Here is a 22,805-nt window from a genome sequence, read left to right on the forward strand (position 1 = left end):
AAACGTAGACCTGCACAGACCATTTTCTGTCATAGGCTGTAGTACCCATTGAGATCTTTCAATACCCAATATGAGACAATTCCGAAGAATAATGTTGCTAAAACCATCAAAATATCGAATATCGGAAGGTACCGTTATATGGGGGGATATACGAAGACATTTTTCTGTCATAGACTGAAATATCTATTAAGAACTTCAAATACCAGATTTGAAACAATTCCGATGAATAATGTCGGTAAAACCATCAAAATACCCAATATCGGAAGGTACCGTTATATGGGGGCTATACGAAGGCGAGGATCCGCACAGACAATTTTCTGTCATAGGCTGTAGTATCCATTGCGAAGTTCAAATACCAAATTTGAAACAATTCGGTTGAATAATATCGCTTAAATCACCAAAATGCCGAAAATAGAGAGGTACCATTATATGGGGGCTATACCAAGATGTGGACCTACATGGCCCATTTTCAATACCAAAAGTTCTGCAGGCATACTTTACATTTGAGTAGAATTTTATCAATTTACTACATAACGTTCGGAAGCTAGAGTGAATTCCACGGACAGATAAACGGACGGACTTTGCTAAATCGACATAGAATTTTATGCTGATCAAGTCTCAAAAATTTCAAAAAAAAATCTTTTATCAAGGAGGAGAGTACCCAATAGATATGTCCATATTGGAGCCTCATAATGTTTGTATCAGACACAAGACAAATGCGAAAATTGGCAATATTGGCCCCACTCCTCGCCCCCAAAAGGTAAAAATTTCGATAAAGTGTAAATTCAATGTTCAATTGTCTTCACACTTCAGACTTCCCAACAGCCCTCCGAAAAACTCGTTCGAATTCGAGTAAAAAGTAAAACTCAGCCATAACCCGTTTTCTACCCTTTTTCTCTTCTTTGATTTTTTCCCCTATCACTACTCCCCCTCCACCTAGTCCCACAAAAATCAAAACCGTTTTGAGGTCTTGGCGTTAAGGTAAGATTAAGATTTTTTATATATTCTGGAATCAATATTAGAATTTTAAAATAAATAATTTCGATTATTTTGAATTTTTTACGATGCTGATTAAATGGAGTTTTAAAACTTCTTTTTTTTTTTTTTTTTTTTTTTTTTTTTTTTTTTTTTGAAGAAGCCCCAAATTTCCCTTTTGGTGACTGGCTAAGGGTTAACAATTTCTGTGAAAATGATCCATGCATTGTTATCATCTATATTGCCGAAGATACTACAAGGATTCCAAGGGATCCAACCCGAAATGCAAGGACTCCAAATGAATGAATTTTAATCCGAAAATATCAAACTTTTTTCGATTTAATTCAAATAAACTATTTTATTTATTTTTTTTTTTTCAAGCTCAAAGAAAATATATGATTGATTTTGAATTTTTTTCTGAAACAGAGTTCATAGAACTTTTAAAAATTTCTCAGTAGTCTATCGTAAGATGGTAGTTGATGAAATAACCTTTTACATTTCAAAGCTACGAGGAATATTAGAAAAATCACTGACTTATCAATCCAACATCGTATTTCATTAATTCTAAAACTACTATCTCTTTTTTAACTCTACTATCTCCCATTCTCTCTCTCTCTCTTCCAAAATTCTTTACTATTTTCCCTCCATATTCAAAATTTCCTTTCCCTCGAATATCAGATCAGTCTCTTGCCGAAAAATCAACAAAAATCTCGAAATCCCTTATCAAAATACTTAAAGAATTCAAGATATTTTGAGTAGCTGAGAAAGAGAGAGGGGTAGAGTGCTTGAGAGATAAGAACCGGTTATTTACTCAGTGGCCCTATTAATTAATTTTCAAATCTTTACACTTTAGTTAGAAATTAGAAACCCAGCCAGCCAGGAAGACTTTCTTTCGCTCCCGCCAGAAATCGTAGAGTAGTGGAAAAAACTTTTCATTTCAAAATGTTGAAATCTCGTCCATTAACAACAGCCACCCACAAAACTCGTTCTCCTCTACCCATGAAACAGTATGCCTGCGAGGGTAGAAATATTCCTTTGAACAAAAATTGGTTGGATACATGGTGTACCCTGCCAGAGGCCTGTGACGGAGTGCTTCCCCAGCTGCTCAACTATGAGGTACGCAGCGACGATGTGTTTGTGGTGACATTCATGAAATGTGGCACCACCTGGATGCAGGAGACCGCCTGGTTGCTGATGAATAATTTGGACTATGAAAAAAGTAAGCGGGAGGCGGTACTGGACAGGAGTCCGTTTTTGGAGTAGGTCTTCCAAACAGAAAAAAAATAAATAAAGGAAATGTTGAAATTATTTTTATTTTCTATTACAGAGATCATGGAATTGTGAGCGGAGCCCGCGATGCCATGGCTTATAGCCACACATTGGCCAGCCCACGTTTACTGAAGTCCCACATGCCAGCGAATCTATTGCCCATGAAAGTATGGGAAAACAAGCAAAAGGTAGGCCACAAGTTTTACAGATATAAATCGAAACACTTTCAATTAGAAAGGCTAGATTACAGAAATATAAAAAAGTAAAAAAAAACAGATACCTTAGGCCGGGCCGAACTTTTTACACCCTTCCCAATTGGGAAAAACTTGTACTTTTTCAAAAAAAAAAAAAAAACGGCTATTAGACGAGTGGCTTAGAAATGACAGCAGTCTGAAGTTAGTTGTAGTTATTTCATCTCACCCTTTTGCTTTGGCTGCGTAGTTCATTTTTGCCTATACACCATTTTTGTCTACTAGCACCCTAAAAGTATGCAACAGATTTTATAACTTCTTTCCAATATATTTCGTTTTTAATGAAATTTCGAAATTTTTAAAACAACTTTCCATTTCCCTCCTTCCAGCTAATCTATGTGGCCCGAAATTGCAAAGATGTCATTGTCTCCTCATATCATTTCCTCAAGAAACTCGGTCTTTGGACCGGTGACAACATCGAAGATTATATTGAAGATTTTATCCACGATGAACTGAACTACACCAATTATTGGAATCACATTGTGGACTTTTGGAGAATGCGCAATGAGCCGCACATCTTCTTTGTGACCTATGAAGAAATGAAACGCGACTTGGCAGGGGTCATACGAAGGCTGTGCGATTTCTTGGAGAGGCCGCAATTGACGGCCGAAGAAATGGCAAAGACTGTGGAACATTTGTCCTTTGATAAAATGAAAAGTGGGTGGAAAGACTTAACAAATCAAAAAAATAGAAAAAAATATTTAAATATTTCTATTTGTGATTTACAGATTATGAAAAAATGACCCAAGGTTTAAAGAGCCAATTGCCAAAAAGCACCACGGATTTCCAGTAAGATTTTCAATATTTTTCGATTTTCGGAATTTATTCCCACCCAAAAATATTTATTTTTTTTAATAATTTGTAACTGCCTTCATTTGCAGATTTATGCGTCGCGGCATTGTAGGTTCCTTTAAGGATGAGTTAACCCCGGAATTACGTGCGAAAATCGATGCTTGGTCTCAGCACTTTTTGTCCCAGCATGGGCTAACGGAGGAGGACATTTTTGGAAAACTATAAAATTAAGTATATAAATATGTTGAAAATAAAATAAGGATATAAAATTAAAATATTTTTTTTCAATTAAATTCAGGTCAAAATGAGAAAATGTGTAAGTAGGCAATACCGATCTTTTAAATAAAAGTGGATCTTTTTTTAGTAACGTTCACAAATCGAAATATGGAGTCGTTCAAACTAATGTGGGAGTCGAATGTCTCCAAATATAGCTAGAGTTTGCTCTAAGAGTGAAAATGAGTGGAAAATTTATTTTTTTTTAATTTGTGTGTGCAAAATTCTCCTTCAAAGCATTATTTTAGATGACTGACCCCAAAGACAAAACTAGTTTTCATCAAATTTTAAAGGACGAAAAAGACTCTTTTGTCGAATCGTTTTTGAGTCCAATATGTGGTTTCCATTAATTTTACACTTCCATTTTCTTTTATTTTCCATTTCTTTTTTATTTCCATCTATTTTTTTTTTTTTTAATTTATCATCTGAGAATATATTTCCGTCTCGGTGAGACCATGCTGAGCCAATATCTGTCTAGACCACTCATCTATTTTGGCTTGCAGTTCTGGTGTCAGTTCATCTTTGAAAGAGCCCACAATTCCACGACGCATGAATCTAGAAAATATTTGGAAATTAATTGCAATATCATGGAGTTCTGCCAAAAAAAAAAACTCACTCGAAATTTTCATTGACACTGGGCAGTTTGAGCTTTAAAATTCCGGTGGTATTAACAAGGGGATTTTCTGAAAAAAAATTGAGGAATTTAAAAAAATTACTTCTATGATTATATATTTTTTGCCAAAATCGACATAATGATGAACTACTACTCCGTATAAAAGACCTATGGTAGCTAAAATTGAAAATCTATAAAGTTTATTTATAGAGGAGGCCTACAGAATCTGTTGATGTTAGATATACTAAAGAACTTCAGAAGATATTTTACATATGGGCTTCTTATAAAAACCCATTTAGATACCTCATAGAGTGCACTACCTCATTTCCTCACTAAGCTACACTCATCGGCTCGTCCCTCTTCCTCCAATTGTTACAGTATGGCCGATTGTGGATGACATCAAACTTATACAAAATCAATTCCCGACTATCTATTCTATAGCAGATGACGTCGGGCGTCATATACTCTATAACAGTTGACGTAATCTACTCTATTGTAGATGTCTTCGGGAACCATCAACTCTATTGTAGATGACTTCGGGAGCCATCTACTTTATTGTAGATGACTTTGGGAGCCATCTAATCTATAGTAAATGACTTCGGGCGCAATATACTCTATCGCAGATGACGCCGGACGCCCTCTACTCTATAGCAGGTGACTTTGGGCATTAAATGATGGCTACGGGTGCCATTTACTCTACAGTGGAGAACGTTGAACACCGTCTACTCTTTAGTAATTGGCGAAAATATTTTAAACGATTTTGGCTCGGTCGGCAATCATAAAATCTAACAGAAGATTCATTTCAGTTTGGCGACTATGTCTTGCAGTCACTTGATGTTATTCTTATGATTTCAAAAGATCAACTGACTCCATCACAGATTTTGTTTTGCTCTATCGCCCCCTAGATTATCCAAATTCTTTTTTTTGTGCATTGTAGCTCTCTCTCTTCATCCATTGTTTATTTGCCTTCTCATCACTCTATCACTTTTCTATGATGTTTAAATAATTTTCCTTTTGTTTCTCTTCATTTGTTGTTATTCTTATGATTTCAAAAGTTCAACTGGCTCCATCACGGATTTTGCTTTGCTCATTCGCCACTTATACAACTTCATTGTTTCTTTTGCATATTACCTCTCTCCATCCATTGATCTGTCTGTCCTCTCATTCTCTTAATTTCTGTTGATGATGTTATAGCAATGTTTCTCGGGTTTTCCTCACATGTTGTTATTCTTATGATTTCAAAAGCTCAACTGACTCCATAGCAGATTTTGCTCTATCGCCTCCTACTTCATCCCAATTATTTGTTTATTTTTCATTGTAGCTCTCTATTCTCTCAATTTCTGTTGATGATGTATTAGTAACGTTTCTCAAAACTAAGTTGACTTATTGAAACGAGATCTAGGCTATGGCTCAGCCATCAACTATTTTGAACCCTGTTGACTCGGACAGCAATCATAAAATGTACAAGTAGTTAATTTTAACTTGACGAGTAGGCACTTGATGTCATTCTTATGAGTTCAAAAGCTCAACTGACTCCATCGCAGATTTTGCTTTGCATCTTCGTCTCGTAGATAACTTCTTTGTTTCTTTTGCATTTTATCTCTCTCCATCCATTGTTGATCTGTCTTCTCATTGTCTTAATTTCTGTTGATGAGGTTAAAGCAATGTTTCTCTAGTTTTCCTCACATGTTCTTATTCTTATGATTTCAAAAGCTCAACTGACTCCATCGCGGATTTTGCTCTATTGCCTCTTAGATCGTCCAAACAATTTTTTGTTTTTCATTGTAGATCTATCTCTCTCTGTCTCCATCCATAGTTGATTTGTCTTGACATTCTATCACTCACTCTAAGCTTACATATTCGAACGAAATCTAGACTATGCCTCAGCGATCCACGATTTTGAACCCTGTTGGCTTGGTCAGCAATTATAAAATGTCTCAGAAGATTAGTTTATATTTGGCGACTAGTTCGCGCAGAGACTTGATGTTATTCTTATGATTTCAAAAGCTCAACTGACTTGTCACAGATTTTGCTTTGCGCAATCGCCTATTAGATTATCCAAATTCATTGTTTGCTTTGCATTGTATCTATCACTCCCTCCATTGTCTTGTCATCATTCTATAACTTTTTATTTAAGATGTTTATAAAATGTTTCTCGAGACAAAATCGACTTATTAGAACGAGGTCTAGTCTGTGTCTCAGCGATCCACTATCTTGAACGATGTTCAACTGACTCCATTATAGATTTTGCTTTGCTTCATCGCCTCCTAGGTTATCCAAATTCTTTTTTCTCTTTAATTGTATCTCTCACCATCCATTGTTGATTTGTCTTCACAATCTCTCATTATCGGATATTAATGTTTGTGTGGTGTTTCTCATGAACTACTCTCCACTTACTTGCAACTAATTAAAATGAGCCGGAGAGTCTGTTTGCAAAAAAAAAACAAAACGGTTTAGTTACTCTCTCTCCCTCTCTCGGTTTTTAATTTGAAGGCCAGAGGTAAGACTTCTTTTCTTCAAAATTCAAGATTAAGTTGAAGGTTGTTGCATTTTATGTTTTGTAAATTGTAGTTGTTTGCTTGAATGACCCAAAGTCTTCTATTTACAAATGTCCACTAGAAAGACTTCTGCTAATATTTGAGATCTTCTGGATCCACCAAAAGTTCGCCCTTTAAACTTTTACAAGAGACTCCTACAAGGTCTTATATTCCCAAAAAATATCTTAGAAAACTGTTACATATACAGAAGCTCTTCCATGCTAGAATCTTCCACTACATTTCCCTCCTGTCTTACCCTTCATTTTGTTGAACGATAAATGTTCCAATAATTTCTGCATCTGGTCATCTTTCAGTTTGGGTTTCTCCAAAAATTCACTCAACCTTTCGATGACTCCGCGCAAATCTCGTTTCATTTCTTCATAGGTTACAAAGAAGATATTCGATTCGTTACGCATTTTCCAGAAATTTAAAACATGCTGCCAATAGCCGCCGTAAAGAACGTCATTATTTATGAAGTCGTCTACAAAATTCTCCAAAGTCGTGTCGTCGATGAGACCCGTGTCCTTCTGGAAGTGATATGAGGAAACGATGACATCTTTGCAGTTGCGGGCCACATAGATTATCTGGGGAGAGAGAGGGTGAAAGTAGAAACTGAAAATTTCTCTTAAGAGAATATACATATATGAATTTCCTCCTTACCTTCGCCTTCTTTTTCCATATCTGTTGTGGCAATAGATTCGACTGCAAATGGGACTTAATTAACCTTGGACTTGGCATGGCATTACACCGCTCAATTTCATTGCCAAAATAGGGTCTAATGCCTTGGGCCCTGTAACAAAAATATGAAATTTTTATTTATTAATTCACATCACCTAAATATCCTTCTTTGGCCATACTCCAAAAACGGACTCCTCTGGCTAAGATGTGTACTTCCACTTTGCTCATAATCCAGGTCATTCAGCAACATCCAGGCCATTTCCTGCATCCATGTGCTGCCAGATTTCATGAAAGTCACCAAAAAGACATCCTCGGACCTTACCTCAAACTGTAAGACATTTTCAAGCACTGCATCGAAAATTGGATATAGGGAACACCAGTTTTCGAGCCAATTCTCCGCAAGCGGTATGTCTTTGCCATTGGCTGCAAATTCCATCAATTCAGGGCTTTTGGCCTTCTTGGGTCTTGAAATAAACATTTTTGTTTGTAGGAAAGCGAAAAGAGGTTGATGTTTTCTTTTTGAAATGCACTTTGCGAATGACCGAAAACTTGAAGTGTTTTTCTTTGATTCGGAACTTCAAGAATAGCCAACAATTGGCAAAAAAAAACAAAGAAAAAATAAATTTATAGATAAAAATGATAATTGATACCGAATGGCCAATCGATATGATAACGCGCCTGCTAAACCCCAATTATCAGTGGGACCAGTATCAGCAATGCCTTTCGAACCTATTTGGGGGGTGGGAATGTGGAATATTTGGACCACTGGCTGCAAACTCAAGAAGGTTGCTATTCTTGGGTCTTGCAATAAACATGAAAATCAAAAATACCCCCAACTGGCTTGGACTTCGAAACACCCTCCCAAAGAATTCAAATTTAAATCCTTGTTGTAATCTAACCTCGTTATAGACCCGAAAAAAACACAAAAAGCCTACAGGTTCAGTGACCTGCATTCCATTTTCCTCTTCTTTTTTTCTATGCATGCGACTTTATTTCTCCAGCAAATAGCAAAAGTTTGGCAGATTTTTCCACAATCAAATATGCGAATGGTCTATCGAAATAGAATCGCACCGGCGAGGCCTTGTTTATCAGCGAAGCCACAGCCAACGCAGCCGCCTCCGTGCCATCCTCATTGACAATGATGCGACTCGATTGGAAAATACTCGATACGAAAATGTCCTTGGCGATTTTCGTTAGATTGGCATAGTGCGGCTGGAAGACATCGATCATGCCCATCTAAGGGGAGGGCAGAAACATTAGTTCCAACATCGAAAACTTCATATCTAACCACTTACATTTTCCAAAATATATCTCAGCGAGAAATGTGATTGCGTTGTGAATCGGGGCAGGAATACCTCCACCTCATTGGGTACACCATCATCGGCTGCGGCCCGTTCCTCTTCTGCCAATTGTTGCAGTATGGCCGATATGCCAACGTTGCGCAGGTTGTTCATAACGGTATTTAATTTTGTACCTGGAGAAGGGAGAAAAAATCCGTTTTAATATCTTTTCAACCTTGGGCGCCATCTACTCAATAGCGGATGACGTTGGGCGTTACCAAAGCTAGAGTAGCTGTCTACGAACGACATCCACTTTAGAGTAGCAGTCTACGGACGACATCTACTCTAGAGTAGATGTTTACGGAAGACATCTACTCAACAGTAGATGTCTACGGAAGTCATCTACTCCACAGTAGATGCCTACGCAAGACATCTACTCCACAGTAGATTCTACGGAAGACATCTACTCTACCGTAGATGTCTACGGACGACATCTACTCTACCGTAGATGTCTACGGACGACATCTACTCTACCGTAGATGTCTACGGAAGACATCTACTCCCCAGCAGATGTCTATGAAGGACATCTACTCCACAGTAGATGTCTACGGACGACATCTACTCCACGGTAGATGCCTACGGACGACATCTACTCTACCGTAGATGTCTACGGACAACATCTTCGCTACCGTGGGTGTCTATGGACGACATCTACTCTATCGTGGATGTCTACGGACGACATCTACTCTACCGTAGATGTCTACGGACGACATCTACTCTACCGTAGATGTCTACGGAAGACATCTACTCCACACTAGATGTCTACGGAAGACATCCACCCCTCAGTAGCTGCCTACGGACGACATCTACTCTACCGTAGATGTCTACGGACGACATCTACTCTACCGTAGATGTCTACGGACGGCATCTACTCTACAGTACATGACTTTTGGCGCCATTTACTCAATTGTAGATGTCGTCGGAGATGTATGCAGGATCCACCTACATTTAAGAAAATGACGTTGGGCGCCACCTTTTTATCATCGACATCCCACTCCCTCAACTCACCTTTCCTTGGCAAAATTGCCAACATGGACATCAAATTAGCCTCTCCATAGGGCAATTCCAGGACAAAACTATCAATGCCAGGCACAAAGACATAAGTAAAACTGCCCATTTGTGACATCATTTGTACATTTCCCGTGATCTGGCCATCCTCATCATGGAAGGGTACCGCATGGGTGTTGATGGTTTCAAAGGGGAACTATTTCAATCGAAAATCAAAATTAATTAATAAAAAATTGTATCTTGAGGTCATCCTTCCTCTACCTTCCATTTTCCCTTAAAATATAAAGTGGAGATCATTAAAAGTTGCACATCGATTAGATCCTGTGGCAGTATGGTGTGTGGCAACAGACCCTTGGTGGTCTTGTCAATTTCGTCGTTAATCCGAACAAAGGTGTTGTTGACATCGGCAAAGTTGACGGGAGTTAAAACCGACTGGTATTCCCGCTCAATTATATCCTCAAAGTCTCGCTGCACCGGTTTGTGGATATCCGTAAAAATGGCCTGGTATGAGACGACTTCTACAAAATTTGTTGCGACACTAATGGGAGAGGTAAAATAAAGGCAGAGGTAAAAAACTATGTTCTTAGGGAAATTATTCTACCAAACTCACTTCAAACGCTGCTTAATCTGACGATATGCCAATCTCAAGCCATACGGATTTTGATTGTTAATCCTCAGGGTATTTTGCAACTCCTTGAAAGTATTCCCCTCGGCGCCCTCGGTCAGGAGAACCATCAGGGACCACACCGATAAGGGGGAGACCATATAACTGCGACGTGGAACCGGCTTGTGTTCATCGGAGATTTTCGCCAGAAACTCCAGGCCAAATTCTTCAGCCCCCTTGGCAATAGTTTTCAAATATTCATCCTCCTGTTTGCCAGCCATTGGCTGCTGTGAAGCTTCTGTTCTCAGGGTGGCAAATACCGGCGGACCCAATGGCAAAGGTAATGATTTACTGGCATTCACTGATACAATGGGTGAACTTGTCACCGAATCAATCCGTGAGCGGGCAAACTCCTTTATATTTACCGCCTTGGCAGAGGCGAATATGGGCGGGCGTACAAAATCATAGCGTTCTGGATAAAAATTGGCAGTGGTGGAGAAAATGGATCGATCATAGGGTGCATCATCGGTGGCGAAAACAATTTGACCCGGTGACTGGGCAGTGGTTGTGGTAAAAACTAATTTGTCGGTGTTGTTGCTCTGAGTTTCGCCACTGCTCGTTGCGGGGGCGAATTTAAGGGTTTGCTGGGGTGCGCTGTGGCACAAAGTTACGAGGAGGGTAACGGTAAAAACTGAAAGGAGGAAAGAAAAGAAATTATTGTCGCCGCAATGGAGGAAAAGAGAGAGAGAGAGATCCCCAAGAAGTATTTTCTGTAGAGTAGGTGATTTCGAGCGAAATCTTCCGTAGATGACTTCGAGCGGAATCTACTCTAATGTAGATGAACTAGGGAGTCAACTACACTTTTGTAGATGAATTCGGGCGACATATATTCTAGATCTGGTGTCTCAGGACGACATCTATTCCACAGTAGGTGTCTCAGAACTACATCTACTCCACAGTAGGTGTCTCAGGACGACATCTACTCTACAGTAGACGTCTACGAACGACATCTTCTCCCCAGTAGACGTTTACGAACGACATCTACTCCCCCGTAGACGTCTACGAATGACATCTACTCTACAATAGATGTCTACGAGCGACATGCACTAGAATTCTACAGGCGACATTTGCTCTACAGTAGAAGTCTACAAGCGATATTACTCTACAGTAGAGGTCTCTGAGTGACATCTACTCTACAGTAGAGGTCTCCGAGTGACATCTACTCTACAGTAGATGTCTCCGAGTGACATCTACTCTACAGTAGATGTCTACGGACGACATCTACTCTACAGTAGAGGTCTCCGGGTGACATCTACTCCACAGTAGACGTCTACTCACGACATCTAATCTGCAGTAGACGTCTACGAGCGGCATATACTCTACAGTAGACGTCTACGAACGACATCTGTTCTACAGTAGATGTCTACGAACGACGCCTACTCCACAGTAGACGTCTACGAACGACGCCTACTCCACAGTAGACGTCTACCAACGACTTCTACTCTGCAGTAGACGTCTATGAACGACATATACTCTACAGTAGACGTCTACGAACGACTTCTACTCTACAGTAGACATCTACTCCACAGTAGAGGTCTCCAAGAGACATCTACTCTACACTAGAGGTCTCCGGGTGACATCTACTCTGTAGTAGAGGTATCCAAGCAACATCTACTCTACAGAAGAGATCTCCAAGCAACATCTAATCTACAGTAGAGGTCTCCGGGCGAAATCGGGCCTCCTAGCGATATCTTATCTACAGTTGATGTCCCCGAGCGACATCTACTCTATAGTAGATGTCTGCGAGTGATGTTTACTCTACAATATAAGCCTCCGATCGACATCTTCTCAACCGTACTCTACTGTAGATGATTCCTGATACACCTGAGTCATCTACTCTACCGTGGATGACTCCTGATGTCATCTACTCTACCGTAGGTGATACCTGATGTCATCTACTTGACTTTAGATGTCTTCCGATGTCATATACTCTACCGTAGATGACTCCGGATGTCATCTTCCCTGCAGTTGCTGACTCACAATATGATCTACTATGCCATAGATGACATTTGATGTAATCTACCCTATCGTAGATAATTCATGATTTCATCTAATTTGATAAGGTCGCTATCTACTCTACCCCTATTTTATTGTTGATGACCCTTTGCGCCATCTATTGAGAAGTGGTTGACCCCTAATATCATCGCTCCAGGTGAATAGCTGTGTCTTGTTATTTTCTATTCTTCACAGCTTATTGTCAATTACATGAATCACAATTAGTTGCATCTACAGGTGACTAATTTATCATTTTCATTGATGAAAATTTCTGCGGAACCACCTCTTTCCTCTCCCTCTCTACACATATGCCATGTGAAACTTATAAATTAACAATTTGTCTTTACGTCGATTATAATTACATATTTGAAATAAACAAGTAAATAATTAATTAAAGCCTCTCTTACCCCTTGCCAAGAGCCACATTCTGAAAACACTGTTACTTTGCTGCTCTCCGTTTCGCGGCGGTTTAGCGAAGATTTGTTGTGTTGTGTGGCAAACGGATGATGTTCGTTCTTAGCTTTTGAATTTGAAAGCGGTTTTTTTTTCGGGGTTTACTTCTACAAAATCTTGTTTTTTCGCTTTTTTTGTTTCTTTAAATGATAATTAAACGGCTTAGTTCTAGCTCACACAACAATAACAACAACAACGACAGTAGAAAATATAATAAGTTTAAAATTTTGAAATTTATGGGTTTAATTTTTTTTATTTATTTATTTGTTTTTTTTTTGCACGGATTGGAAGTTTTCTTCACTAGTTTTTTTTTTTTTTGCAGTGAATTTGAAATTTTAATTTTTGTTTTTTTTTTTTTTTTTTTTTGATATTTCAACTCCAATATTTTATAATTTTTTTTTATGAACGCCACCACTCAACCGTTGAAACGAAATGCTGCCAATAGACTAAAATACCAGCAGCATTCTACACCTGTTAAGATTCTCGCTGGGAATAACTTTTTTTTCAGAATCCAAACTCAATAAAACAATAACAACAATCGCTGATTTCAAAACTGGAAGCCAATCCCCTGCAATTATTGATCAAATTCGTTTGATAAACTCTCTCTTATATCAATCTAAATGTTTGTTTATTTTAATAATTTTTTGCAAAAACATCTCTTCTCAAAAGAAAGAACGAGGCAAGAAGAAGAAGAAGAAGAAGGCGAAGATAGAACAACAAACCGGCTTCTAACGTCAGAACTTTTTTATTTTTTTTTGTGGGATGAGTAACTTCTAAGACGTGTAAAGATTGATAAGTCCAAAAATTGTCAAATCGTGTTGTTGTCGTTGTTATTATTGACAGAATCAGAACCGTTCTCTCACTGGGGAATTTCATAAATGTTATTGTATTTTTTTTTAAATTCATTTGAACCAATTAATTATCGCCGAAAAAATGACGTCTCATTTGTAGACTCTGTGGTTAAATTGTGAGAATGGCCCAGCAAAAATGAATTATTTACAGAGAAATATTAATGATTGTGGGGAAATCGACACTGGCCTGCAAAGAATATGCTCCCCAAGTAAATTTTGCAATTTTTAAATGAGGTTTTTGAAGGATCCCAAGGCATACCTCAACCTTATTGTCAACATCATCATTAGCTACGGGGAAGGTGGAAAACAATTAATTCTGGCGTTGGGAGCCATCTACTCCATCTCAGATAACGTTGGATGTCATCTACTCTATTGCAGATGACCTTGGTCGCCATATATTATATCGCAGATGACGTCGCAGATGATATTGATCGCCATCTTCTCCATCGCAGATATGGTTGGATGTGATCTTCTCAATCGCAGATGAGATTGGGCGCCATCTACTCTATCGCCGTTGAGCGCCATCAACTCAATCACAGATGAAGTTGGGCGCTACCTACTCCATCTCAGATGACGTTGGGCGCCATCAACTCTATAGCATATGATGTTAATGGCCATCTACCCCATAGCAGAGAACGTTGGATGTCATCTACTCTATTCCAGATGATGTAGATCGCCATCTACTCCATCGCAGATGACATTGGGCGATATCTACTCCATCACATATACTCTATCGCCGTTGAGAGCCATCTAATCTATCGCAGATGACGTTGGGCGCAATCTACTCTACAGGGTGAGATAAAAAAACTGCAACAAAGTCAAATGCCATAATTCTTAAATTTTTTTCGGAAATAGCATCAAGTTTTAGAATTCAAACGGCCTTCAAACGGCCAATTAAACCGTCACACGCTGCTCGAATGTTGCTCTGCAGTATTTTGGCCCATTTCCGACCAAGCGCTTGCTTTAGGTGATCGACACTTGGGTATTTTTTAGTGCCAACCTTGCTTTCCAAAATACTCCAGACACAATAGTCCAACGGATTGGTGGCCATTGTGCGCTGGAAATGAAGCGAGGAACCTCATTTTGTAATCATTCTTGGGTGGTGCGTGCTGAGTCCTGGTCTGCAGCCAAAATGTTTGCGCGTCCAAGGCTTTAATACACCCTCCAGAATATTTTCGCGATAATATTCGGCATTTATTCTGATGCCACTGTCGATTAATACGAGCGGAGAGCGACCATCGGCTGTTATGGCGGCCCACACCATCACCATGGCCGGCGCTTGAGTTCTGTTGGCCAGCCGAAGGTGCACATTTTCCACTGATCTCTTTGGCAAGTAAACACGATCATTTTGTTTGTTTACAAACGGCTGGAGAACGAATGTTTTCTCATCGAAGAAAACCGACAACAAATCCGACAGTTCTTTATCTCTTTTGAGTCACTTTTCTTGCTGTTCTGGTGTAAGTTCTTGCACTTTTTGGAAAGTGGCTTTACCCCGATATCTTTCAACATTTGCCGAATGGAGTATTGCGATATGTTCAGCACACGAGCCATTTTTCGGCCACTGCGACGCGGGTTTCGATCAAGCCGCTTCTTTACTTTTCGAACCATTTCTGCTGATGTTGCTGTTTTTTTTTCGTCCACTTCCATGACGTCGGGCTACGCTACCAGTATCACGGTAACGAGCGATGGTACGAGACACAAAAGATTTATTCACATTTAAAAGCTGCAGTGCTCTAAAGATAGCCACTTGTGGTTTTCCAGCCAAATATAAAGAAATCACACTACCACTCTCGAATTCGGAGAACTTTTTTTCTTGAAAATTCTCAAAAAATGGTTTCATACGCTTGTAAGCAATATAATGAGCTGTCACTGGAATAATTTTAACAGGACAATTAGGCTTTGAAATTTTAGATATTTTAAAGGACCACTAAGCCCAATTAGTCTTCAAATTTTCGATACATTCAAAGACTTTTTAAGGACCTTCAAAAGTGAATCTATATAAGGATTTGTCAAAGCCTTCAAGCCCAAGTCCTTAGATTTTTTTCAAATTTTTTTCAAGGGTCACTTGACTATTAAACGTGTGTCATTTCAATTTTTTTTTTGTTTTGAAAACCGCGATGCTTTCGAAATAGGATTTATATCCGGTTTTTTTTCAAGGACCCCTAGACCTTCAAAATTGGATGAACGCAACAATTTGTCAAGGACCACTAAGTCTAAGAACATAGGTCTTTCCCTTTAAGGATACAAGTGCTTCAAACTTCCAAGGGATTTTTAGGGACCTTCAAAAGTGGATAAAAAATGAAAGATTTGCCATGGACCACAACTAGGTCCATAAACATGGGTTTCACCAATGATGTTTTAAGGAGGCAAGGGCTTGGCTTAGATTTTTTCAAGGAATTAGAAGAAGACGTAGATAATTTCAAATATTTCGAAGACCACCAGGCCTTCAAAATTGCATATCTTTGAGGACCTCTTGATATTTAAAAGTAGCCTTTTTAAGGAGGTTTCAAGGACCCCCAGGCTTTAAGGACCACTAGGCTTTTTGAAACATTTTTTCAACTATTCCTTTAAAAAGGTTTATTTTGTTGTACAGTGTAATAAAATATAAAAACAACCACAATAACCACAAATAAGCAGAGATGCATTCATACTGGAGACATTTGATTGGGGAATACACATAATGAATCACATTTATTTACCAAAGTGTCGGACAAGTGTATTGCCTATGCATCGTGTGTTATATTTAGGAAATTCCAATTCCACAGATGCAAAATTTCAAAAAAAAAAAAAAACGAACCTGTCACAAATGTAAAAATCAAATATATCCAGCATTAATTCAAAACAGTTATTAGATTCGGAAAAATATTTTTTATGTAAAAAATTTTTGATTTTTGGTGGGAAGGTAATGATTTTCCAGCAAGAGCTAAGAGAGAAAAGGATCAAGGATTCGGATCTAAACTCAAGTTCTTCATAAAATAAAATTTTTTTATTGTTTAATTGTTAAGATAAGGGTGAGATGAAAAAACCCAATTCAGACTGCTGTCATTTCTAAGCCAATCGTCCGACAGTTGTTAAAATTATTCCAGTGACAGCTCATTATATTGTTTACGAGTGTACAACAGCATTTTGGGAATTTTCTAGAAAAAATGTTATCCGTGATGGAATCCAAGCGTGATAGTGTGATTTCTTTATATTTGGCTGGAAAACCACAAGTGGCTATCGTTAGAGCACTCCAGCATTTAAAAGAGAATAAATCTCTTGTGTCTCGTACCATCGCTCGTTACCGTGATCCTGTTATTGGTAGCGTAGCCTGACGTCAAGGAAGTGGATGGAAGAAAACAGCAACATCAGCAGAAATGATTCGAAAAGTAAAGAAGCGACTTGATCGAAACCCGCGTCGCAGTGGCCGAAAAATGGCTTGTGAGCTGAACATATCGTAATATTCCATTCGGCAAATATTGAAAAATGAGGTCGGGATAAAGCCATTGAAATTCCAAAAAGTGCAAGAACTTACACCTAAAAGGAAAGAAAATAGACTCAAAAGAGTTAAGAGTTGCTTGGCTTTGCCGAAAGTGGTGAGCTGCCGAATTTGGTTTGGTGGTCTCCGATGAGAAAACATTCGTTGTCCAAACGTTTGTAAACAAAAAAAATTATCCGCTCGTGTTTGCTTGCCAAAGAGGTCAGCTGAAAATGTACACCTTCGGTTGGCCACCAGAACTCAAGCGCCGGCCATGGTGATGGTGTGGGCCGCCATAACAGCCTATGGTCGCTCTCCGATCGTATAAATCGACCGTGGCATCAGAATAAATGACGAATATTATCGCAAAAATATTCTGGAGGTTGTATTAAAGCCTTGGGCACGCAAACATATTGACCGCAGACCTTGGACATTCCAACAGGTCTCAGCACCATCGCACTCAGCACACGCTACCCAAGAATGGGTGGCTTCATTTCCAGCAGACAATGGCCACCCCAATTCTACGGATACCAATCCGTTGGACTATTGTGTCTGGAGTATTTTGGAAAGAAAATATTCTGGAGGGTCTTTTAAAGCCTTGGGCTCCCAAACGTTTTGGCCGCAGACCTTGGACATTCCAACAGGACTCAGCACCTTCGCACTCAGCACGCGCCACCCATGAATTGTAACAAAATGAGATTCCTCGCTTCACAATGGCCATCAAAATCTCCGGATACCAATCCGTTGGACTATTGTGTCTGGAGTATTTTGGAAAGAAAATATTCTGGAGGGTGTTTTAAAGCCTTGGGCACACAAACATTTTGGTCGCAAACCTTGGACATTCCAACAGGATTCAGCACAATCGCACTCAGCACTCGCCACCCAAGAATGGTTACAAAATAAGGTTCCCCGCTTCATTTCCAACGGACAATGGCCACCCCAATTCTACGGATACCAATCCGTTCGACTTATGTGTCTGAAGTATTTTGGAAGGAAAATATTCTGGAGGGTGTATTAAAGCCTTGTGCAAGCAAACATTTTGGCCGCAGACCTTGGACATTCCAACGGGACTCAGCACCACCATCGCACTCAGCACGCGCCACCCATGAATGGTTACAAAATGAGGTTCCTCGGTTCATTTCCAACGGACAATGGCCACCCCAATTCTACGGATACCAAACCGTTGGACTATTTTGTCTGGAGTATTTTGTAAAGCACTGTTGGCACCAAAAAATACCAAAGTGTCGATCAGCTCAAACAAGCGCTTCGCAGGGAATTGACCAAAATACCGTAGAACAACATTCGGGCAGCGTGAGACGCCTTCATTGGCCGTTTGAAGGCCATAATTCGTGCCAAAGGTGACCAATTCGAACAAATCTAAACTTATTTTAAAATTTTATGCTATTTCCGATATTTTTTGCCTTTGACTTTGCTGCAGTTTTTTTATCTCACCCTGTATAAATTAGTGTTGAATTATTGAGATATGTAGACCCTGAATTCCTTTCTTTTTTATAATTCACAGACCCTATTTTATTTATAGAACATTTAACACTAAACCAGAACGTAATGTTGCTATCTTGTTTTCAATATCAAAATGTTCGAAAACAATTCAGGGGACAGAAAAGCAAAAATAAATGTTATATGCGATACTTAAAATCATTTGATAACGAAATTGCAGCCACTTATGGCCGGGGTTCTCACAAAACTATTATCTTTACTTATTTGCAAGCTGCCACTTTCTCTCTCTCTCTCTCTCTCTCCCACTTTCTCTCTCTACCCCAACAAAAATTACTAAAATCTCACACCGCATTCCTCTCATTTCAACAATGATAATGACCATTGTTGAGCTTTCTTGACGAGATAACGGCAGCCAGTCCCCAAGAGGGCTATGCCAATTTCCATCTCAGTTCACATCGCAATGTACACCACTCAGCCACGCACTTCGGCAAATATCGCCAAACGACAAAATCAACGGATCGTGTTCGATGTCATTGCCAGCACTGAGCATTTGCCCAATTTCCATGGGAAATCTTCCAACCGCAGCTGTTCCCTACCCTTGGAAGATGAAACGTATCTGGAGAAAATGTTAGAATTCGAAGTGAAGCAAGACGATGTCTACGTTGTGACATTTCCAAAATGTGGCACAACATGGATACAGGAAGCCACCTGGTTGTTGGTGAACAATTTGGATTATGAGGCTGCCAAAAAGCAGCAATTGATGCGCCGAAGTCCATATATGGAGTAGGTGATTTTTTGAAAGCTTTTGTTGTTAATTTTTATGAAAATGCTTCCTTCACTTCAGATTAAAAGGCTTCTATGGTGGAATCCCATTTGACACCTTAGAGGCAGCCAAGCATACACCCTCGCCCAGGGTACTCAAGTCACATTTGCCCGCATACCTAGTGCCCAAAGAGATATGGAGTAAAAAAGCCAAGGTATGTAAGAGGAGCCTTAAAATTTTGGATGTAATGACGTTCAAGTCAATTTTCAGGGAGAAAGGTTTTTAAAAATTTTTAATAGATACGAAGTGTTAGCTTTCAGCGAGTAAGGGTTATACCCTACACCATACTATGGAGGATATATTAATTTTGTCACTCCGTTTGTAACTCCTCGAAATAATCATGTCAGACCCAACAAAGTATATATATTCTTGATCAGCGTAAAATTCTAAGACGATTTAGCCATGCCCGTCTGTCTGCCTGTGTGTCTGTCTGTCTGTCTGTCTGTCTCTCTGTCTATTGTAATCACGCTATCTTCCGAACGAATTGAGATAGAAGGTTAAAATTTTGCACACATGTTTATTTTGTCAGTAGGCAGGTTAAGTTCGTAAATGGGTCATGTAGGTTCACGTTTTCATATAGCCTCCATATAACTGTACCTCCGGATTTTCGGTATTTTGATGATTTTAGCGACATTATTCACCGGAATTGTTTCAAATTTGGTACTTGAAGATCGAAATGGATACTACAGCCTAAGACAGAAAATTGTCTATACAAGTCCACGTCTTTGTATAGCCCCCATATACCGGTACCTCCCAATATTCGGTATTTCGATTATTTTAGCGTCATTATTCACCAGAATTGTTTCAAATTTGGTACTTGAAGTTCGAAATGGATACTACAGCCTAAGACAGAAAATTGTCTATGCAGGTCCAGGCCTTCGTATAGGCCCCATATATCCGAACCACCCTATATTCGGCATTTTGACGATTTTAGGTACAATACCCACCGAAATTGTTTGAGATGTCGTATTTGAGGTTCGTAATGGATACTACAGCCTGTGACAGAAAATTGTCTATTCTGGTCCAGGTCTTCGCACAGCTTCGATATAACGGTACCTCCCCATATATATGACATTTTGATGATTTTAGCTACATTATTCCCAGTTTATTTCAAGTTTCGAATTTGAATATGGCAATGGCTAATGACAAACAATGCCTACGTAGGTCAACATCGTATAGACTCCAACATAACGGCTATTTCTGTATTTTTAAAATTTGAACAGAATTTTTTAAGAATTTTTTTTTTTGAAAATCTCCAAATCCGTTCCAAATGGTGGAAGGTATTCAAAGTTCGGCAGGCCGAACTTACTGCTTTTTAACTTGTTTTTACATTTTATTGTATGAAATTAAAAATGTCGGAAATAGCATCAAATTTCAGAATAAGTTTAGATTGGTTCGAATTGATCAACTATGGCAAGAATCATGGCCTTCAAACGGCAAATGAAACCGTCACACGCTGCCCGAATGTTGCTCTGCGGTATTTTGACCCATTCCCGGAGAAGCGCTTGCTTGAGGTGATCGACACTTTGGTATTTTTTTAGTGCCAACCTTCCTTTCCAAAAAACTCCAGACACAATAGTCCAACGGATTGGTATCCGGAGATTTTGGTGGCCATTGTGAGCTGGAAATGAAGCGAGGAACCTCATTTTGTAGCCATTCTTGGGTGGTGCGTGCTGAGTCCTGTTGGAATGTCCAAGGTCTGCGACCAAGGCTTTAATACACCCTCCAGAATATTTTCGAGATAATATTCGGCATTAAATCTGATGCCACGCTCGATTAATACGAGCGGAGAGCGACCATCGGCTGTTATGGCGGCCCACACCATCACCATGGCCGGCGCTTGAGTTCTGGTGGCCAACCGAAGGTGCACATTTTTAGTCGACCTCTTTGGCAAGTAAACATGATCTTTTTTTTTTTTTTGTTTACGAACTGCTGGACAACGAATGTTTTCTCATCAGAGAAAACAAAATTCGGCAGTTCACCTTTCACTTTCGGCCAAGCGATGCAACTCTTTAGCTCTTTTGAGTCTATTTTCTTTCGGCGGTGTTTGGTAAGTTCTTGCACTTTTTGGAATTTCCATGGCTTTAACCCGAGCTCATTTTTCAATATTTGCCGAATGGAATATTGCGATATGTTGAGCTCACGAGCCATTTTTCGGCCACTGCGGTGCGAGTTTCGATCAAGTCGTTTCTTTACCTTTCGAACCATTTCTGCTGATTTTGCTGTTTCCTTCCGTCCACTTCCTTGACGTCGGGCTACGCTACCAGTATCACGGTAAAGAGCGATGGTACGAGGCACAAAAGATTTATTAACATTCAAATGCTGGAATGCTCTAAAGATAGCCACTTGTGGTTCTCCAGCGGAATATAAAGAAATCACATTATCCCGCGTGAATTCCATCACGCATAAGTTTTTTTTCTGGAAAATTCTCACCAAACTGCTTTTGTACGCTTGTTAACAATATAATGAGCTGGCACTGGAAAAATTTTAACAGCTGTCGGACGAGTGGCTTTAAAATAACAACAGTCTAAATTTTTTTTACAGTTTTTTTCATCTCACCCTGTATAGTCATCATCTTCTCTATTCCTTATTTTCAGGTTGTCTACTGTGCCCGCAATCCCAAGGATATGGCGGTGTCCTTCTATCACTTTCACAGTGGCCTTGGCACCTGGGAGGGTAGCATCGATGAATTTGTGGAAGATCTAATTAACAATGACATCATGTATTCGCCATATTTCGATCACATTTGGGATTTCTGGCAGCTGAGGAATGAGGCGAATGTTTTCTTTACCACCTATGAGGCAATGAAAAGAGATCTCCAAAAGGTCATTGTTGATTTAAATAAATTCCTGGGAAGACAAGAGCTCAGCGGAGAGGAGCTGAACACACTGTTGAACCACTTGTCCTTTAAGAGTATGAAGGGTAAGTTGGGAGATTTTAAATACTTGGCGGTATTATAAATTTATTTTTTCCTTTGTTTTCCTTTAGAAAACAGTTCGGCCAACCCCACCGAGCTTATTGTCACCAGCCATGCCAGTAAAAAAGTGAAACCTGGATTTGAGTAAGTGTTGAGGAATCTTCTCAAAAAAAGAGTCCTTGTATATTGAATTTATGTTTTTATTTTCAGATTCATGCGCCGTGGCATTGTGGGTTCCTACAAGGATGAGTTGTCTGTGGAGACCCAAGAGAAGCTGGATAAATGGATAGCTGAAAATTTGCGAAAATATAATTTTACTTTAGAGGAAATATTTGGAAAAATCTAGAATAGAATTAAGAGTGCAGTGGGTACTCCATGGACCATAAGTGAACAGATTGTTTTGAATTTTATTTGGATGACCTCTTGGGAATCTTACAGTCATGAGAGACAC

General features: G+C 39.3%; 4 protein-coding genes across 5 annotated transcripts; 2 read left to right on the top strand and 2 right to left on the bottom strand.

The window, feature by feature from the left end:
* Positions 1-1,829: 1,829 nt before the first annotated feature.
* LOC101895641 (sulfotransferase 1E1) lies at positions 1,830-3,562 on the top strand. Its single transcript, XM_005175814.3, has 5 exons — positions 1,830-2,234; positions 2,303-2,432; positions 2,825-3,152; positions 3,224-3,284; positions 3,377-3,562. Exons 1-5 carry the CDS (start codon positions 1,918-1,920, stop codon positions 3,510-3,512), a joined length of 972 nt encoding a protein of 323 aa, XP_005175871.1. The 5' UTR covers positions 1,830-1,917; the 3' UTR covers positions 3,513-3,562.
* Positions 3,563-3,936: 374 nt separating this feature from the next.
* LOC101895814 (sulfotransferase 1C2) lies at positions 3,937-7,951 on the bottom strand. Of its 2 annotated transcripts, none has more exons than XM_059124021.1 (5): positions 7,711-7,847; positions 7,371-7,500; positions 6,967-7,294; positions 4,177-4,243; positions 3,937-4,115 (listed from the first exon to the last, which is right to left on the bottom strand). In XM_059124021.1, the coding sequence occupies exons 1-5, from the start codon at positions 7,806-7,808 to the stop codon at positions 3,974-3,976; spliced, it is 765 nt and encodes a 254-aa protein (XP_058980004.1). In that variant the 5' UTR covers positions 7,809-7,847; the 3' UTR covers positions 3,937-3,973. The 2 variants fall into 2 exon arrangements, with proteins under 2 accessions (XP_058980004.1, XP_005175872.1); XM_005175815.4 differs by having other exon boundaries at positions 3,944-4,115; positions 7,568-7,951.
* A 393-nt stretch (positions 7,952-8,344) lies between these two features.
* LOC101895989 (serine protease inhibitor 77Ba) lies at positions 8,345-13,129 on the bottom strand. Its single transcript, XM_005175816.4, has 6 exons — positions 12,803-13,129; positions 10,347-11,031; positions 9,998-10,274; positions 9,737-9,932; positions 8,684-8,862; positions 8,345-8,624 (listed from the first exon to the last, which is right to left on the bottom strand). Exons 1-6 carry the CDS (start codon positions 12,819-12,821, stop codon positions 8,364-8,366), a joined length of 1,617 nt encoding a protein of 538 aa, XP_005175873.1. The 5' UTR covers positions 12,822-13,129; the 3' UTR covers positions 8,345-8,363.
* A 5,911-nt stretch (positions 13,130-19,040) lies between these two features.
* Positions 19,041-22,740, top strand: LOC101896148 (sulfotransferase 1 family member D1). Its single transcript, XM_005175817.4, has 5 exons — positions 19,041-19,397; positions 19,459-19,591; positions 22,035-22,359; positions 22,426-22,498; positions 22,565-22,740. Exons 1-5 carry the CDS (start codon positions 19,045-19,047, stop codon positions 22,698-22,700), a joined length of 1,020 nt encoding a protein of 339 aa, XP_005175874.2. The 5' UTR covers positions 19,041-19,044; the 3' UTR covers positions 22,701-22,740.
* Positions 22,741-22,805: the final 65 nt, after the last annotated feature.

This window comes from Musca domestica, unplaced genomic scaffold (assembly GCF_030504385.1).
Source record: "Musca domestica strain aabys unplaced genomic scaffold, Musca_domestica.polishedcontigs.V.1.1 27, whole genome shotgun sequence".
Classification (NCBI taxonomy): Eukaryota; Metazoa; Arthropoda; class Insecta; order Diptera; family Muscidae; genus Musca; species Musca domestica.

Coding starts and splice junctions, on each gene's coding strand:
- LOC101895641 (XM_005175814.3), top strand. CDS start 1,918: ATGTTGAAATCTCGTCCATTAACAACAGCCACCCACAAAACTCGTTCT. Junction 2,433..2,824: donor TATGGGAAAACAAGCAAAAG/GTAGGCCACAAG, acceptor CCCTCCTTCCAG/CTAATCTATGTGGCCCGAAA. Junction 3,153..3,223: donor GTCCTTTGATAAAATGAAAA/GTGGGTGGAAAG, acceptor TGTGATTTACAG/ATTATGAAAAAATGACCCAA.
- LOC101895814 (XM_005175815.4), bottom strand. CDS start 7,866: ATGTTTATTTCAAGACCCAAGAAGGCCAAAAGCCCTGAATTGATGGAA. Junction 7,295..7,370: donor TATGGAAAAAGAAGGCGAAG/GTAAGGAGGAAA, acceptor CTCTCTCCCCAG/ATAATCTATGTGGCCCGCAA. Junction 4,116..4,176: donor AGTGTCAATGAAAATTTCGA/GTGAGTTTTTTT, acceptor AATATTTTCTAG/ATTCATGCGTCGTGGAATTG.
- LOC101895989 (XM_005175816.4), bottom strand. Junction 9,933..9,997: donor ATTTTAAGGGAAAATGGAAG/GTAGAGGAAGGA, acceptor CGATTGAAATAG/TTCCCCTTTGAAACCATCAA. Junction 8,625..8,683: donor TGAGATATATTTTGGAAAAT/GTAAGTGGTTAG, acceptor CCCTCCCCTTAG/ATGGGCATGATCGATGTCTT.
- LOC101896148 (XM_005175817.4), top strand. CDS start 19,045: ATGCCAATTTCCATCTCAGTTCACATCGCAATGTACACCACTCAGCCA. Junction 19,398..19,458: donor CGCCGAAGTCCATATATGGA/GTAGGTGATTTT, acceptor CCTTCACTTCAG/ATTAAAAGGCTTCTATGGTG. Junction 22,499..22,564: donor AAAGTGAAACCTGGATTTGA/GTAAGTGTTGAG, acceptor TTTTATTTTCAG/ATTCATGCGCCGTGGCATTG.